Source organism: Leuresthes tenuis, unplaced genomic scaffold (genome assembly GCF_036924035.1).
Source record: "Leuresthes tenuis unplaced genomic scaffold, fLeuTen1.0.hap1 SCAF_16, whole genome shotgun sequence".
NCBI classification, from domain to species: domain Eukaryota; kingdom Metazoa; phylum Chordata; class Actinopteri; order Atheriniformes; family Atherinopsidae; genus Leuresthes; species Leuresthes tenuis.
The window spans coordinates 4090054-4108671 of record NW_027325370.1 but is presented as its reverse complement, the minus strand read 5'-3'; the positions used below and the strand labels follow the sequence as shown (position 1 = coordinate 4108671).

Here is an 18618-nt window from a genome sequence, read left to right as displayed (position 1 = left end):
ACATGAAATGAATATTTTATTAGCTTCATGACAGTTTAATCAGCTCTGTCTCTAATAGGATGGAGGAAGTTTTTGTCTCGATGTACAGAGAGTTATGTCCTAAATACTATTTGTCAGGAACGAAGAGTTGCTAATCCTCTGCCCTTTCTTTTCATTTTTCTGTCCTCTTCAGGTCTACGTAAATAGAAAACCATCCAGCGAAGGAGGTGATGCAGCAAATTCCCACGGAGCCAAAATAGCTGTTTACACACAAACATACCACCACATATCAGCACGCCAGACGTTGCTCCCCTTTTTGATTTCACTGCTTTCAACATGTCATTTTCTGGTTTGCTGCCGAGAAAACCCAACATTGCTCAGTAAGAGTCCATTGTGACAGGATTTGGTAACGGGGGGAAATACAGCGTAACAAAATGTGTATTTTTGTTTTTACAGAAAAAAACGTTCATTTTCTCGCTGTGACTTTTGACCATGGGCTGATACTGTGTAATAACTGTGTAGAACATGTATAGTTAATATATACATTGCGTATGTAATCACGGAGTGCCCAACATTCCCAGTCTGTGGTACTTTCTTTTAGATGACTCTGATTTAGCATATTATTACTGGTTTGGTTCAGATCTTGGCCGTGGGGCTGAATTACAGTGGAGTCTGTGGAATGAGCTATTGTGTGCTGCCTGTTTACTTTAGGATCTGTGTGCAAAAATACAGAAGCTAAGCAGGAAGAAGCAGGGGAGTGTAGAGGTAGAGGGTGGGGAGGAAACAAAAGCACCAAACCCACAGGGGCATCTGCCAAAAATAGAAAATGTAAATAATGAAATGCAGAGTTTGAAATGTGAATGATCGAGAATGCAAAAGAGCGTTAGTCTGCAAGAGGTGTTCAAAAACAAGGAATGGCATGCAAGTGTTACGTTTTATGTTTGAAGTCCTGTTTTTGTGATTATTTTTACCAGCAGCAAAGTCAGTGTTTCTGAAGTGTCAGGCGTTTGTGTTAGCAGATGAGCTAAAAGCTTTGGTTTCACTTCAAGTTTTCTCCCCCACCAGCTGACAGATCTGGCAAGAGCAATCATTTAACAAAAGGTCACACAGCATATTTTTAACTCGAAAACAATGAAAGTTATTGTACCTTTCCAGTTGCACACAGTGTGCAGACGCAGCACACCTGTACCTGAATAGATCAGAGCTTTGTCTGCCGCCAGATCATCAGTTCCAATTGATTTCTTTAAATGGTGATAGCCTCAGCTGTGTTTGATTGTAGCATGTTTTTAACAAGGTTTCTATTGTAATTATATGTATAGCATTAGATGATTTAAAAAAAAAAAAAAAAAAAAACTGGTGTCTTTAACTGGCTGTGTGTAAGCCGGCCGAACTGTAACGGAAAGCTTCTGGTGACTTGTGTCATACTCTGATGTCTTTTATTCCGACCCAGCTTCATTATAACCTTTTCTCTGCAAAGGTGTATACACATGGGTCATATATCTTATACAGATAGGTAGCACTTTTTTTTTGTTCATGTCGGAACTATCAGGACTAAGTCAGATATTGTCAGATCCTCTGTTGCCTTACTGCTTATGTGAATTACTACTGCCCTCTCTTGTTCAGAGTGTTCATGTACAATGTGCAAAGCTTCTACCAATCCCTACAGAAAGCTCCATGAATTTTTGTGACTTGAAGTAATTTTTGTTTGCAGACAGTAAATCTAAAACGAGTGTTCCTACGGAGAAGTCATTCGGTCAGTTTTATTCCACATGAATCCAGAGAACTGTTGCTACACCATTATCATTATATCATTTTATGGAAAGAATCGTGAACACAGGAGCTGCTTTTTGTTTGTTTGGTTTTTTAGTTCTTTTTGTGAGTTGTCATCACCCACACATACAGGGGGTGAAATTCAGTGGACGTCACTGCCAGACAGTTTTTAAACTGTGATGATATTGAAATCCATCTGACCACTTCAGCCGGCTTGCTTCAGTGTGATGAAGTGAACTGTTTGGATTTCATTGCTTACATATTTGCAGAAGAGATGCAATACTTTAGATGTCATTATCACAATTTAAACTTCTTCCTAGCTAGTTAACTGGACTAAAAAAGAAAACCGCCTCATATTGTTGCATCATCAGTATTGGTAGTAACATGCTACTAAAATGTGTAAACTAGTCTTCCTCTCAGTGCAATACAGGCTTTTCCTAAACCCTGGTGAGCGGTATTAGTTAACCTGTTATGACTGTGTGTGTGCTAAACGATCTTACCTCTTTGGAGATAATTCTTTTCTCTGTATTGGAAGTGGAAAGGATGTTTTTTTCTGTCCCCTGTTGCTCCAATCCCACGTGATCTGATGGTGTAACCTTATTTATCCAGAACTGTGCTTTGTGTTCATGTAAATATGTGTTTGTTAATAAAATAACATGCTCTTTTAATTATCTTGTGTGTTAATGTAACAACAAATACCAAAGTCTAATGACGACAGTGCACAAATGGAACTTAAACTAGTTTATTATAGAAAAAAAACCTCAGCAAGATAAGACAAACAAGCAGTCGGCACTCTTTATTTTCTTCAGTTTAGGGGAAATTGAGGTAAGTGGGAACTAACACCTGCATGGGGGTGTAGTTTCACTACAACCTTAAGACATAAAGGCACGAACGCTGCCTCTGATGACAGCTCTGCAGATCGGGCAGTGACGCAGGCTGGCAGCACAGTCACCACAAACCACCAGGTGACCACAGGGGATGAAGACGATGGACACCATCTTGTCCATGCACACTTTACAGGTCCTCTCTTCCTGCAGCTGCCTCAGCAGCTCCTCAGAACTGGGGTCCTTCACTGTTAAAAGAAAACAAGCTCAAAGAATATCTTATTTGTTCAAGCTAAATGCTCTTTCTGAATCTTGGTTTCTGCAGAATAGAGCAACACTGACCTTTCTGTCTGACGGGTGTCTGTTGCCTCACATTTCCTGCACTGGAGCCCTGCCTCATCTCTGGCTCTGAAGCACACAAACGATAAATATCAGACTTATGAACTCAGACAAACGTGTGGGTGAATAATTGTTATCTCACAGAAACAAGAGAAACAACTCTTCCCAAAGCATAACTGTACTTAAAATCATGAATGAATACTAAGCTAGTCTTTTGGCAGTTTGAACTTAAATAGATCTCTTGTGAAAAAATATAGGTTTAGTTGTTATTGGTGTAGAAAGAAATATATTAAGATGCTTTATTGAGTAAAAGTACAGAAACAACAGTCCAATAATAAAAAATTGCCCCAAGTTTTACAAAAATTATTTTTCAAGTCCTGAAACTGGCTCTGACTGGTATGACATCATTTATTTTCATAATCGATTCATTTCCAGTGGTCAATCTGAGCCTAACATTCACTACTTTAGTCTGAGCCTCACTGGCCAAAACATCTGCTGATCTGAAACTTGGCGAGAACAAGATCTCCAAGAACATTGCTTCTATATTTTACACGCGGTTACTTTATTTCCATCCTTAAATGTTTCAAAATAACAAAAAATAGATGAATAAAAGGCACAAAGTTTTAGAATCTCTGCATGGTCAGTGATTTTAACACACCATGCTGCAGCTTTTTAAAGCCAGCTAAGAGTTTTGTCAGTTGATGCTCTTTAACTTTCTATATAGAACTCATGGACGTCTTCACATTAGATTAAACATACTTTTTTCTTCCAACATACCTTTGCTTAATGTAACCTGAACGTTCTATTGATGGTCTATTATTAAGACTCTTTCCCGAACTGCATCAAGCTTGGTTAGGTTTTCATTTGCAATCTACTGACACTACTGCTGAGTTTTGTGGTGAGAGCTCAAAAACATGTTTTCCCCTGATTAGTCATCCATAAAGGCAGTATATGTGCAGATCACTAAGGGCCTAAAGAACGTTTTCTTCCAGAACTCCACTTACCCTCCACGATTTCTGTTCACTGCCATTTCTGTGTCAACATAATGCCTTTCTATTATGTTTTCTTCAGTTTCCTCACTAAAGTATTCACAGTAACAGACAATAGACTGGGGGTGTCCAATCTTTTTAATGCCAGCATATGAGGGTTAGGCCTCCTCTGATGGTAGCAAATTAAATCTGATGGGTTTTGGGATGGTTCAAGGAGTAAGAAAGAAAGGAATCTCTAAAACTATAGAACAATATGTTCATATTCCCTGTAAGTAATACCAACTCGCATCTAAGACAAGTCAAGGTACATTTAGACATTTTTTGTAGAGGCTCACATTGTAAAGTGGTGTGATACGTGTTTTAATCTTTAGCATAGTTAATTTTATGTTAACTGTAGCAGAAAAGTTAGGGCCTATTCAATAGTTGAATGTTTTCTCATCTGAACAGAAGTGAAGTAGAAGCAGAAATATATAACTTAGCACATGTACAATACAAATACCTAACAACAATACTACAACACAGTTCCCTTCCAACACATGTTGTTACCTCTGCTGTTTGGTCCCCTATGTCTGTCCTCCTCCTCAGCTTGCAGCACATCAGTTACCAGGTCAGATACAGATGTGTAGTACTGGCCAGTCAGGAGGTACTTGGACTGGACCAGACTCTCCACCAGGCTGGCCTCAAAGCCCATCTGGAGCACAGTTTGTACCACTGGAGAAAGCATGGCCGATGAAACTCCCAGACCTCCGACCACATCTGGAGGATAAGAAGAGACAGTAGTCTTGAAGATTACTTTTGTATGTCAATATATTAGAAATGTCAAACCACAGTTGTATGTCTGCTGAAACTGAAAACAACTGTGCTTCCTTTACTATACAGGATAATTGCCAGCTTCCATAGTGTTTGCTGTGAAGAAACTCAGGTAATTGAACATGAAATTATTTCATTTTCAGCAGCCTCTCAAACCAAAGGAATAGACCTGCTATCTTCCAAATAGGATCTGCCCACTGGCTAATTTGAGGTTTTAACTCGAGCTCATGCCAGGTATGCTTTCATCCATCAAATCTTTAATTTGTACTCCCTGACTGAGCTGAAAGAGTAATTCAGTCAGGGGTTTGCAAATTTATTTCTCTCCATTTGTGCAACCCACAGCAGAATTCGACATATTTGTTCATCCATTTTCCCAGCAAGAAGCCATGTGCACTCTTTTATTCTAAGTACAGGATATACAATGAAAATGACTTGCATCAAAGAAAAAAAACCCTATTGTTAGTCACGGCTGCCTGGTAGGAATAATGCTTGTTGTCACTCGTTGTATTTTCTGTTATGTTCGTATCTGACGTACCATTTCTGGACCCAATATCTCTGCCCGTGGAAGTCTGTGATCCTCCCTAGGAAAACAAGTTCTTGGTTTCATTTGCCTTCAAAGTCATAAATGATTAAAGTGCAGAATTTAAAAAATGACATCCAATAATGTGTGGTTATAATGCCTTCAATATTCCAAATAGATTTTATCCTAAGCAGATATTAGGGATAAGGGTCTTACCATGGTGTCACCCATCTGGAAATGAGCATCTTGTATGTTGCTGATATACTCCTGCCCTCTCGACTGGATTAAAAACTCACATCTGACAAATACAAAGAGGCGGCTTTATAGAGCTACAGTGCATGAGCAGTACACGTGCACGGATGCTGAATTGTGCCAACTTTTAACTCCAAAATCAAAAAGTAAAAACATGCTGAGAGAAGTAATGTCAGTTGAGTTTTTGTTTATGAGATGAGGTGATAGAAATCACTGTAATATTGGCTGTGAGCACTATTTATCCTTCGGACAACATCGGTTCTCACAGCTAAACCTGTTAAGAGTGTTTTAAGTATTTAGCTGGTAGAGTTTGCATTTAGGCTGTCGTATTTGCTTGTGCCTCCTCGTCTGAGCCCAAAGTAACTCTGTGGTACTAAGAGCAAGGCTCACTGTTGAGATTCCGGCTCTTACTCAGAAGTACTTTGAAATTTCTCAGATTTCTGGTGGATTTGATTACATTTGCACCATAATCTATATAAGGAAATTTAAATTTTGCAATGCAGTGGTGATCTTCCTGTGAAAGTCCTAATGTTACCGTGGAAACCATTTGGCATGTTCCTGCCAGGGGTCATCACCTGGCTCCCAGTTCCTCAGCCCTCCATCACAGAAGAAGCATTTGACGTTGTCACCATGACCTGAGATAGAATAAATGATCTATTAAAAAAAGGCTGCAACGACACAGACCCAATGAATCTTAGCAGCTTTACAAGCAAACACAGGGAAACTTTTTAAGCTGCAATTTTGTCCAATTTTCAGAAAAAAAAGAAGTTATACGAGCTAGGCAGTAAAAAGAATAACAACAAAGATTAACTAACCTTTCTCTGACACTGTCTCATCACAAAAAACTGGTAAGAATATGCCATTTTGAATTGGTTTGCATAATGTTTTATAATAGAGAGCCCACACTGTGTATTGCCTGAAGCTATACTCCTTTAGCAGCCCCAGCTTTGTCCAGGTTTTTCTGTCCACAACATCATGACTCAGCTGGACAATTGTAGCATGAACTCTCTCACATAGAGTAGACCACTCTAGCTGTGACTGGGTCCATGCTGAATATTTCCCTGAAACATGGGCACTCAGATATTGCTGAAAACGGTTAAAGAACGGAGCTGATTAGCGTGAAAACAAGTTTTCATTTTTATAGTAAGACATTGAGAACCTGTGTAGAAAAATCCTGCTCTGGTGAGGGCGTCTGGCTGGACCGAGGCATCAGTGGGCCAGTTGTGGAAAGTAGTGAGCCGAGAATCCTCCGCCTCCATCTCAGGGTAGACTGCTTGTCCAGCTGTTCCCTGGTCATCCATAGTCATCCTCTGAAGCTGGCTTACAAGCTGCCCATCCACGGAGTCCGAGGAGCCTGCTTGGAGTGGAATATTCCCAACCGCTTGACCCAGTATGAAACTGCAAGTCGGGAAATGTCGCTTATGCTCAGCAGCTGGGTTGTCCCCGTGTACCCAGTATCTTAGAATTCCTCCACAGCAGAAACACTGAACTTTGTCGCCAGGGCCTAAAAAGAAAAAGCCTGCCTTGGCCAGGTCTCCACATGTGACAGGAGCGTCTCCCTGCCAGTGCTGAAAAGTTCGAAGTCTCTCCCCTTCTACTCTCATCTGAGGCTCCTCAAGGATGTGCAGCGTGGTTCTCCTGTCATCCATCATTTTGCAGCATGTAGACTTTCCTCTCCCTTTGTGTCCTGTGGCAGTCATTCCTTTTGCGGTCCATAGTGGAGCGCACACTGAAGGTGAGTGCAGAACAACAGCTGAAATAATATGATCAGGTGTGGGGGCCTGCACAGCAGCCTACAAGAGATTGCTTTCCAGAAAATCCAACAACTGCCAGAATGTTTGCTCATTGATCCTTGAATGAATGACAGCCTGAAAATGCCATGTTGCTCCACCTCTTAGAAAAAAGAAGGTAAATCATTTCTGAAGCACACAATAGCCTACTAAAGAATGTGACTCTTAAATGGATATTACAGAATAGTCAAAAATCAAATCAGGCACAAGAAGAATATTTAAAACCAACAGCCTTGAAACAGCTGGTTCACAATAGATGTTCACAGAGTACATGAGAGGAAGTTTTATCCAGTAGATTTCACACTTGAACTTTAGGATGAAAATGCCTTAAAAACTTAATAATAATAAATTGTGTGGTCTTATCATATAAAATAGTAAGAAAATATACCCTTCTTAAGTTTGAGTTTGGTCTAAATTTATATAGTAGCTGAAATACTGCCGAGGTTGACCAAGTTTAGGATGTTAAAATCATAAATAGCCAGCATAAAAAGCTAAAAACTGCCAAATGATAGGAAATTACATCTGTTGGTGCTATAGATAAAATAATCAAATCTGCCAATAACTGTCCGTGTTAATGGTATGTATAGATACTTATGTATGCCATGTACAGAAAGAAGGTCGATATTTAGTTGAGTTTGTTGAGTTATTTTTTATATTTTTTTGTATCCTTGCTACCACCTAGTGGTGAAAATGGAGCAATATCTACCACTTTACTGTTTAGTGTGAGAAGATTCAGGGAAGGCTTGGTGAATAAAAGAGCAGAACTATATTATTATCTAACAAAAAGAGACCACGTATAATAGTTTTGATGTGTGTGATTTGTTTTTTAAGTTTTGGGATATGGCCACATATTTAGCTATTTTTCGCAATTTTCCATAGTCAAAATCTATTTTGTTGAGAAGTAAACAGACAATCTTTGCTCTATTGTTGAGTATCTATGGGATTCTGAACATAACAATAATCCTATAAACACCCTGCAATTGAGCAAAATTAACTAAAGTAAGCTAACAACCTGGAGGAAGCTCATAATCTCATAATCTTAATCTAAAACTAACATTTGAAGGTGTATTCAAAGGCATTCTGAAATGACAAATCTGCATTTAATTTTAATCCAATGTGTGCCACAGACACAGCACAAAAAGACTTACAAGACAAGATACAGGTGTCAGAGCCTGTATTTCCTGTATCTGTCATTATTGCCTCCCATAAAACAGTTGGAATAAGGCCAGATACTGGGCACACGAGGGATCTCATTGATGTGTACTGTGGATTTATTGTACCCCGGGTCATCTTTTAGATTCCAGCAAGTCTCACATGAGCAGTAAGCTGAACTAAACTATCAGATCTAGGTGGCCCCGCGGATACATCATGCAGTCTACTGACACCCCCTTGCCTCATTTACACCCACAGATACAACAGAAAATAGCACTGATTTACAGCAAGAATACATCAAAAAGCAAAAAAACAACTTTCTCTAAACAAATTCCTCTACATGGAAAATGCAGCTCTTCAAAAAACGCATTAGCAATAAAAACTAACACACAACCTTTCAGAAAACGTGACCAGAGAATAGAAGGTTTGAGAAAACACAACACTGAAGAGCATTTCAGGAAAAGTGTTCATCTTATTCCACAAATGCTGTTTCCTGTTTTCATGCGTTGTCTAACACGTTATGTTCTTCTGAAATGCTGTTTTTGCTGAAATGTTGTGTTTGGGGGCTTGTGAACTGTAGTATTTCCTGATTTTTGCTGTGCGTTGTCTTTGTGTGAATGTTTTTAATTCAATTTCATGACTTTTGGTTCAGTTGCCATTTCTGAGCTGTTGTTTTCTGATACACTGTAATTTTTCTATTACTTTCTTGTTTGTCGTTAAGTTTTATCCTGTTACATTTGTCCAACTCGGGTTATGTGTATTTGGTTTTGTAGTTTTGTCCAACTCTGTGTGTTTTGCACCTCAGTCTAATCACGCTGATGTAGTAGAGGTTGAAAGATGAAGTTATTTAGCTTTACCAGTCTTTGTGAGTTAGCCTTATCCTATCTGTGCTTTAAAAAAATCTGCCCTTTCCTATATATTCACTTGAAGAGGCTAAAACTTTTGCCACCCTGCGGGGAACGACGGGAACTACAGCAGCGGCTCAGAGCCCGGATGGAGCAGCCATTGGGGAAGTGTACAGGGCTTTAACGTAACCGAGGAGGGCTCTCTCTGTGGAATAAAAAAGGACTTACTAAGAGGCGACTGAAGACAGAAATATTCGAGATCCCACGGGTACCACTCGGTGACACATATCGTAGCCCTGAAAACCTTAACAAGGACTTTGCTGCTTTGGGACACAGTATCGGAGGCGACTGACTTGAACTGTGGAAGTTGGGATACGTCCACACAGCGGAAAATACTCAGCTGAGCCTGCGCTACAACTGTTAGCCACATAGCTAACTGCAACTGAGCTGTGAACTTGCTTTCAAATCACGGGGGGTGAAATTCAGTCTCAAGCTCAGGCTCCGTGAGAATCCAGGGACTTGCTTAATGAATTATGTCTGCCACAAGCATTGACCCTCAGGTATGAAGGACGACTTATCTCGAAAATGTAGAACCTGCTAGCTACTAGCTAACGTTAACGATTTATTGGGCTAAGGCTATTCCTCGGAAGTGCTAGCTAGCCACTAGCCGGTGAATGTAGCTAGCAAGTTGGCTACATTCCGTGAAATTGATAAAAGGTTTTTGTGGAGCTGTAAGAAAGATGGCATTAATTCCTCAGAATGCATCGCGTTGTCACACGCATATGTTACAGAAATGATGTGTTTTATAATGTTCGTCACAGGAAAATAAAGTCCAATCCTATGGCTGAGTACGTGAAACCTGAAGCTAGTTAACGTAAACAGATTTACATAAGGGCTCAAGCTAACTTAGATTGTGGATAGTAACTTCTACTAAAATGTCTTGTAATGTGATTGCCGATAAAAGTATTTGGACTTTGTGGTGAGGAACTTGGATACAAGCTGCATAAACACTACTAGCGTTTGGAAGGCCATTTTAAGGTAGCTACGTTAGATAGCAAAGTTGTGCGTGAAATAATGCGAGAAGTGGCTGGTTAATTGACATTAATTTTGAAATTATTGCGTAATTGAGAAAATAACCTGCAGCACCACCAGCCAACTGTAAGCATGTATACCTTCCACTGTACAGTAAAGTTTTGCATTGCCTCCTTTCAATAAGTAGTCTTTACGTACAACTTCTGGGCAATAAATGGGTAACATTATGGGCTTAACTTAATCCGCAATCTGCATGTGAAATGAGTGATTATAACCATGTCTTTTCTTTTTTTCTGATACAACATGGATGCAGAGATCAAAGGGACAAGCATCTAAAGGTGGGTGTTGGACGAGTCATTAAATCTGTTGCACATACCGTGAGAAAAGGGGGATGGGGGAGGAACATAATTTAAGAAATCTGTTGGATTCATTGTGGCACAGATTTATGAATCAACACTAGTATTTAGAATGATGGTATCCATTATGGCAAGTTGTTAAACATGTTGCTGCTCAAGACTTAGTTTTTCCTCTGCAGGTTATACACATTATTTTTAAGGAAATTAAGGAATCACAAATGTTCAGTCTCAGTAATTCTCAAGCTGTTTCTTCACAGTTGTGAGTTGCAGTGTCCCTTTAAAAAAAAATAAAAAATTGAAGAGCATGTCTTATTTTTGTTACTGAATAATTCTGTGTCAGAATTTAAGTTCCAATAACATCTGTATATTGTGTGGAAGTGTATCTGCTGTGAGTTAATGAGTCTGACAGGCAGTCAAGGAGGAAAATGGGATGCTGTTGAGATTCTCAATTTGATGGCATATTTTCTCTTCCAACAATTTATAAAGACACATATGTTAGTCATCACTTTACATGCAGTGTTACAAAGCGAAACTGGACTATTACTGCAACCCAAACTGTGATGTTGCATCAAAATCTCTCTTTTAAGCATGACTCTCTCAATTAGGTAACCTTCAAATCTGTGTATAAGGTGCGCTTCAACAGGAACACATTGTGCAACACTTTGATTTAGTTAAAATCTGATTCCACAGAGTCTTGTAACGATCATAATTCTTTGTAGCTCTGGTGTATTAAAACAAAACCACAGCCTCTGTTAATCTCAAAGAGAAAACTGCACTGATAGCCACTCACTGTGTCTCGGATCTTGAGTATTTCTCAGTCCAGTCACCACCTTAGTTACACAGAATGATTTACTGGTAATTCATCTTTCCATGTCAACATTAGCATTTGTCGGGATGTTAGAGCCTTGTGTCATCCCTGATGTACTGCGGTTGTAGGGGGAGGTGGAGTGACAGACAGGTTATCAGTCATTCTTCTCCCTCAGGTCTGTCAGCAGGCTACAGGCTGATTTTTCCTCCAGAATAACGACAGTCTGCAGCACCAAATTGCTGTCTAACATGACTTACAAATGTTTTTTGGTCTTTTTGGGAATGTTATAATCCTTCAGTCAGTATGTCTTAATCTACATTTATGTAATGGTGACACAAACCATTTTATTGTATTGTGAAATAATGACTGAAATAGTTCAGTGGCTTTAAATAACTACATAGTTATCCTTACAAATGCAGTTTTCTTTATTTGCATCATACCACAACTAAATATTTAAACAACTATTACTGCTTCTCCTTTGAAATATAACTTTGTCACTCAAGCTGGGAATTAAAATGTTCTTATTTGTGTCTTTTTGTTATCTTTCCAGTGCAAAATGGTTCACTGCATCAGAAGGAGACTGTCCATGACAATGACTTTGAGCCATACCTCACTGGTCAATCAACTCAGGTAAAGTCTACTCTCAGTCATTTCCAACATTGTTCATTTTCCACAGAAGGGAAACTGTGAACAGTTACCTATGAAACCATCACACTTATGTTCTAAACAGTAGACTGTGTCCCACTATTGAGCATAATCTGAAACGATAATCCTGATGTACATAACACAAAGTACAATCGGAATACTTTAATTTGTATTTACTGTTTAGTTTTTAATCAAGTCACTTGCAACTTTTGTGTCTCCATCTTCATCCAGAACAACAGCTACCAGTCCATCACCGATCCTTACCTGTCAAGCTACTATGCTCCTTCCATTGGATTTCCATACCCCCTAAGTGAAGCTCCCTGGTCCACAGGTGGGGACCCTCCTATTCCATACCTCACACCCTATGGACCTTTGAGTAACGGAGACCATCACTTCATGCCCGACACCGTGTTCGGCCAACCAGGGGGCCTGGGAAGCAGTATCTACCCGCACAGGTTTAACTTTTTCCCTGAAAACCCTGCCTTCTCTGCTTGGGGCACAAGTGGCTCCCAGGGCCAGCAGACTCAAAGTTCAGCTTATGGTGGCAGCTATAGCTATCCTCCCAGCTCTCTGGGAGGCACCCTGGTGCCTGATGGTCAGACAGGCTTTCACAATGACACCCTTAACAAAGCCCCTGGTATGAACAGCCTGGAGCAAGGCATGGTTGGGCTGAAGATCGGAGGAGATGTCCCTGGTCAGGGTTCGGGAGTCAAAGCTGTGGGGTCTGTGATTGGTGGACCGGCAGTGGCAGCCACAGGAAATGGAGCTACACCTATAGGAATGCCTCCACCTAAACCCACCTCCTGGGCAGCCATTGCCAGCAAGCCTGCCAAACCACAGCAGCTGAAAGCTAAGGTGAAGCCAGGGATGCCCAATCCAGGGGGAGCGCTTCCCCCGCCCCCCATCAAACACAACATGAACATTGGGACCTGGGACAAGGGCCCAGTGACTAAAGTAGCCACAGCCCCACTGCAGCAACAGCAGCAGCCTCTTGGCCTGCCTCATGGCATGCCACCTCAAGGCCCCATGCAACCCCCTCCTCCCCAGTCCCTAGTGCAACCCCAGATGCAACCTATGGCCTTACAGCCCCAGCCCCCCCATCACCAGCATCATCAGCCACCACCTCAGCCCTACCAAAACCACACCCAGCCCCCACAACCCCAGGCCCGTTGGGTTGCACCACGCAACCGCAACCAAGGTTATGGGCAGGGTGGCCCTGGCCATGATGGGAGTGGAGTGATGGGTGTGGTTTGTGGTGGGAACAATGGGCCCCAAATGTCTGCTAATCAGGGGCCTGGTGGGGAGTCCCACCCAGTGCTGGAAAAGCTGCGTGCCTCCCATAGCTACAACCCCAAGGACTTTGAATGGAACCTCAAGAATGGTCGTGTTTTCATCATTAAGAGCTACTCTGAGGATGATATTCATCGCTCCATCAAGTACTCCATCTGGTGCAGCACGGAACATGGCAACAAGCGGCTGGACTCAGCCTTCCGGGCTATGAATGGGAAAGGTCCTGTGTACCTGCTTTTCAGTGTCAATGGCAGTGGTCACTTCTGCGGCGTGGCAGAAATGCGTTCGCCAGTGGACTATGGGACCAGTGCTGGTGTTTGGGCACAGGACAAGTGGAAGGGCAAATTTGATGTGGACTGGTTGTTTGTTAAGGACGTGCCTAATAGCCAGCTGCGCCACATCCGCCTGGAGAACAACGACAACAAGCCAGTGACCAACTCCCGCGACACACAGGAGGTTCCTCTGGAGAAGGCCAAACAAGTGCTCAAGATCATTGCCACCTACAAACATACCACCTCCATCTTTGATGATTTCTCTCATTATGAGAAGAGGCAGGAAGAGGAGGAGGAGGTGCGCAAGGTGTGTCCAATCATCTCATCGTAAATTTCCTTGTGTACACAGGTTCAATGCCCACTATTTCAGTTTCTGTTTGTATCTGAGTCTAACAGATTGTGTTTCTTATTCGTTCCTTTGACAGACCTTTGAACCTGCTCAGATACAGAGCCGCTCACGGTTGGATCAGGTAATTCCACTTTCATATTTTCTTGAGAGTGCGTTGACCTTCCAAAGAGTATTAAATATTTTATATGTATCGATGTTTGCTTTTGCTTGTGCTGTTTAAAGAAGACCTCTCCCCTTATCTAGTATCTTATCACTGTTATAAATAGACCTCAAGAAGTCTCGCACTCTACTGTGATGACTTATAAAAAAAATCTAATTCAATTTTTTGTTTTTTTTCTTTTCCAACAGGAGCGCCAAAACAGGAATAAACAATAGAAGACATTAATCCTTGGCTTGATCAACAGTTACACTAGGACTTGATTCAAAGACAGAAGAATATGAAAATGCAACGAAGCCCTTCATTTTTGTTTTCTATTTAATCCTGGTGAATCTCTGCCATTGTGACTTGTGCTTTTTTGCCCCATCCGCCACCAATTCTTGTGCAGGGATAACAAGCTGATTAAATGTATTACCTAGTGGCCACCACACTCTGTATTTCAGGTTTTTTTTTTGTTTGTTTGTTTTGTTTTTGTTTTTTAACATACTTTTCTTCCCGTTCCATCACATACTCTTCTCTCACCAGACTGGTTTTCTCTCTCTTGCCCCCATCCCCCCCTCTTTCCAATTGAATCAGGGTTTGACTGCAAGATGGAGGGGAAAAAAAAGAAAAATCTGCCACTTTATATTTCAGTACAATCGGGAACAGATGTGTCCTGCCCCTTTTTGTCCATTCGGGGGCAACATTGCCATGTTTCATAGATTTAACCGTGCCAACAGGGTTGGAGGATCCTAAAGGCAATTGTCAGACTTGGAACTGTGTGATACTAAAACTTCAGTGGTTTATCTATTTTTCATTCAAATCGACAAAATCTCTATTTTTTGGCTTACTACTGACAATGTTCATTTCAGAAACCTGTTTTCTGGAGCCTTAATGTTTTAGTTTTTGTTTTTTTTTCCTAATTATTGATGACTTCTTAAAAGAACTGCTCAAACAGTGACACTGCTGGAGAAATCAGGGATAGTGTGAAGTCGCACACGGGACTCGAGACATTTCAGGGGAGGATTTGCTAAGGCTTCTGGGAAAGAGATAACGGATGTATCAACCAGAACTCGCACCATTTAAATCAAAAATTGTACTATTGACACCTTTCACACCCCCCCACCACTTTTTTTTCTTTTTAAATGTTTTTCCTGAAGGGGTCTTTTGTACGTTTCATCAGGAGATTCTGCTTGTGTACACAACCCAGTCTGAGAGAATTGTCGCATCCATCATTTTAAATTGCTTTGTCACAATTATGTAATGATGTGTCACTGCTAAGTTGAACGATTTGTTGTTGTTGCTTTTTCTGTTCCACACAAAAAAAAAGGGGGAGGTTTCACATATTTGTCCATTCACCGTCATTCTGTCTTAATCCTCTGTTTTGTTTTTCTTTAATTTGATTTTGCTAAGTCTGTCATGTTGGTCGTAATGCTAAGCTTTAACGTAGGAGCCTATATATTCATGGAGAAAGCCTAAAATGTATAACCTAAAAATTAATGTAACTGATTTACTATCAAGTAAGAAAATAATAAGAATGAAATGTGGTTTCTGTGTGTTTTTTGGTTGTTGCACCTATAGTTTGTTTTTGCCTGAAACTGTTGATTATGACACAGTAAGTTCTGAAGTCTGTTAAAAGGAGTTTAAGGAGGAAAAAAAAAGATGATAAACTATCATCAGTAAGTGATGTTTTGCTCATTCGGGGGAATCTGCTGGAGATGATAAAAGTGCTCTCCTTGCAGCTCTTCTTTAAGGTGACATTGCTTTTGTTTACCAGTGAACAAGTAGGGTGTCCCTGTTTGTGTCTCACCATTTAGGAACATTTGAAGCCAGAATGCAGCATCTCGGATCAGTGGCGTCTCTCCCCTTGTTTATTTTGAGGTTGTTACCTAGGTGATTTGTGTATTGTTTAGCAGAGAGAAATACTGCTAATAGTCATGGCTGCCTTTTGTTTCAAGGGTGTCTCATTTGTGTCTTTGAGTAAGAGTTAAAAATTTGTCGTAGCCTCACATGAACTAAATTCAGTTTTCATATTCCAATTCACAATTTTCTGTTTGAAATATATGAACTGAAACCTGTTTAGGTGATGTGGCCTGGACTAGATGTTAGTGTTTTCAGGTTATGTTAGACCATGTATATTCTATGATCTGTCTTTACCCCATTGTAATGGTGAAATGGCATAAATGATGCACTTTGCTGAGGGTACTCGAGTATGAACTTCATGCCTCACAGAAGTATTTCCAGATGTGCGAAGCTGCATTGTATTCTTACCTGGCCAGTGTGAGCCCTGTAATGAAGAGAGCTGACCTCTAACAGTAGCCTCGCTTCTTCATCTCCTGTTTTTACCTGCACTAACCAATAGCCAGGCTGATCCAAGCAATACGGTGGACGCCCCGGACGTTTGCCTTCACCAACTCCACCCGCTCTACATGCAGCGTAGAGTCAGGCGGAGGTGAGAAGCTAAAAGATGTCACTGAAGACTGTGTCGCAGCCACAGCCGTTGTTTGCCTCAGGAAGCATGAACTGGTTGTGATTTTAGCACAGGGCTTATCTGCACGTTAATGATAACTGTAAAGAGAGAGAGAGAAAAAACAAATGCTTGCTGCAAGAGGGACTTCAGGTCAGCCATGAAAGTCAACACCACAAAAGGATCAATGACATGAAATACTAAACTGATTATCTTATAGGCCACAGTTGTAGTGGACGTACCTTGTTCAAAGTATCTATATTGGTTTTTCTTTATAGAAGAAATCAAGCCTTAATAAACTCTCCGTTCAGAAATTACTTTGTCTTGATTTCATGAATTCTCTCTCGAGTACCTTACAAACACCAATGTAACCCCGCAAAAAGAGAGGAGGCTCTGCAGGGCGTCACTCTGTCTTTTAAATGTTTCCTTTTTTTTCAGCTCTTTAAACTGTCTGTAAATACTGTACTTATTAGGAAAACATCTGTTTCCAATGACAAGTGGTCAAGAGTGCATGGATGTGAGTGCTTGCGGTTGTCCGGACTAACGATTTATAAAATTAAGAATTTTAGTTGTCATTGTAACTTTAAATAAAAAATAATCAAAACCTTAGACCTAAGCTCAAAACCATTTGAGTCCGTTTGCTGGTCAGGAGAAGTTTGATTTAGGCACCGGAAATGAAGAACTGTTTTGGTGTTCAACACAGATTGATAGAACTCATAATTCATCCACAATAGATTGTCTTTACTTTCCTTGGCAGGAGCTCTCCGTGGTGCTGATTTCCTGACTGGGAGAAACTGCTGTTTGGATGATCCGGTCACAAAATGAGGTAAAGAAAACTTTCCGGAGTGAAAATGTGCAAAGGGATCTTTTATTGAAAGAAAAAAGGAGATTGACATTTTCTTGCATTTATTTTTTTTATGCCGCACAAGGATTTTTGAGCGGGTTAAGTTGATACACATGAACGTTTTATGGCACAGATGTATGTCACAGGACTGCTGATTACACGATTCACATCGGTTCACGCACTGCTGCGTGCATGGTGCACAATTGGCAGAGCCCGAAACACATATTTTGAAAAATAATCACAAATACAAGAAGACACTTTATTGCAGCTGAGACTTTATTCTAATTCTCACATGATTACAAAGCAGGTAAAACAGAAAATAGCCAAACATGTAGGTTCTCTGTGGACTCTTCTTGATTTGGTGCTCTGTGCAGCATAGACTAATCTAAACCAATTGCTCGCATATGTGCAGAAATGAGATACATAATTTTACCTGATAACTTCATCACAAAATAATTTAAAATATTTATGTTAAGTTAAAATAGCGCGTCGTTTTCAAGGACGTATGTTATCGAGATATGGATACAGATGTTAGATGAACTAACGATGTATCTGTGGTTCATTTTGTTGTTCCTTTGGTTCGAAACTAATAAACCTGGACCTGGAGTTTCTTGTTAAACCCAACTTCCTGATCTATAGTCCCCTCCGGTATATCATGATTTAAGCGCACGGCTCCAAACAGGAGTCCTTTTTTCTTTTTTCTTCAAAGAGTTGAATTCGAGCAAGTCTAAAAAGGAATATTTTCTCTAGCATATTTATATAATGTCATTTATTATTAATCGATATGGCCTTCAGTGGTCTGCAGCTTCAACGCTGCGCTTTCAGAAGGACGCCTGTAGGTGGCATTAAATCACTTATAGTTCTATATGTCCACTCCAACAGAATAAACACTGCGGCCGTTGTCAGTTTGTATCCCATCATGGCTGTTCAGCTTCTTCTGTGGGCCTGAGGTTTGAGCCACACAGTGAGGATGTGGCGAACAGGAACTGCTGGCTTACTTAAAGAGATGAGAAAGTGTCAAACCCAGCACCTTAACGGTGGCCTTACATTTGGTAAAACCTTTCAAATTGTCAACAAAAAAAAAAGGAAAAAAGGACGGGAACAGATCACAGAAACTACCGTACAGGCTCCAAAAGATATAGGTTTGCC

General features: G+C 40.6%; 3 protein-coding genes across 4 annotated transcripts in view; 2 read left to right on the top strand and 1 right to left on the bottom strand.

Annotated features, from left to right (window-relative positions):
• The window catches only part of nkain4 (sodium/potassium transporting ATPase interacting 4), a 45812-nt gene extending 43395 nt beyond the window's left edge, over window positions 1–2417 (top strand). For both annotated transcript variants that reach the window (XM_072367739.1, XM_072367737.1), the window contains one exon: window positions 173–2417. In XM_072367739.1, the coding sequence (XP_072223840.1) occupies window positions 173–186 (14 nt within the window). In that variant the 3' untranslated portion in view covers window positions 187–2417. The remainder of the gene's footprint in view (window positions 1–172) is intronic.
• Window positions 2418–2621: 204 nt separating this feature from the next.
• Window positions 2622–7225, bottom strand: birc7 (baculoviral IAP repeat containing 7). The gene is made up of 7 exons (XM_072366276.1): window positions 6643–7225; window positions 6019–6118; window positions 5448–5529; window positions 5247–5292; window positions 4448–4657; window positions 2916–2981; window positions 2622–2821 (listed from the first exon to the last, which is right to left on the bottom strand). The coding sequence occupies exons 1-7, from the start codon at window positions 7181–7183 to the stop codon at window positions 2622–2624; spliced, it is 1245 nt and encodes a 414-aa protein (XP_072222377.1). The 5' UTR covers window positions 7184–7225.
• A 2190-nt stretch (window positions 7226–9415) lies between these two features.
• LOC140271170 (YTH domain-containing family protein 1-like) lies at window positions 9416–16942 on the top strand. Its single transcript, XM_072366275.1, has 6 exons — window positions 9416–9830; window positions 10616–10640; window positions 12017–12096; window positions 12343–13980; window positions 14099–14143; window positions 14371–16942. Exons 1-6 carry the CDS (start codon window positions 9804–9806, stop codon window positions 14395–14397), a joined length of 1842 nt encoding a protein of 613 aa, XP_072222376.1. The 5' UTR covers window positions 9416–9803; the 3' UTR covers window positions 14398–16942.
• Window positions 16943–18618: the final 1676 nt, after the last annotated feature.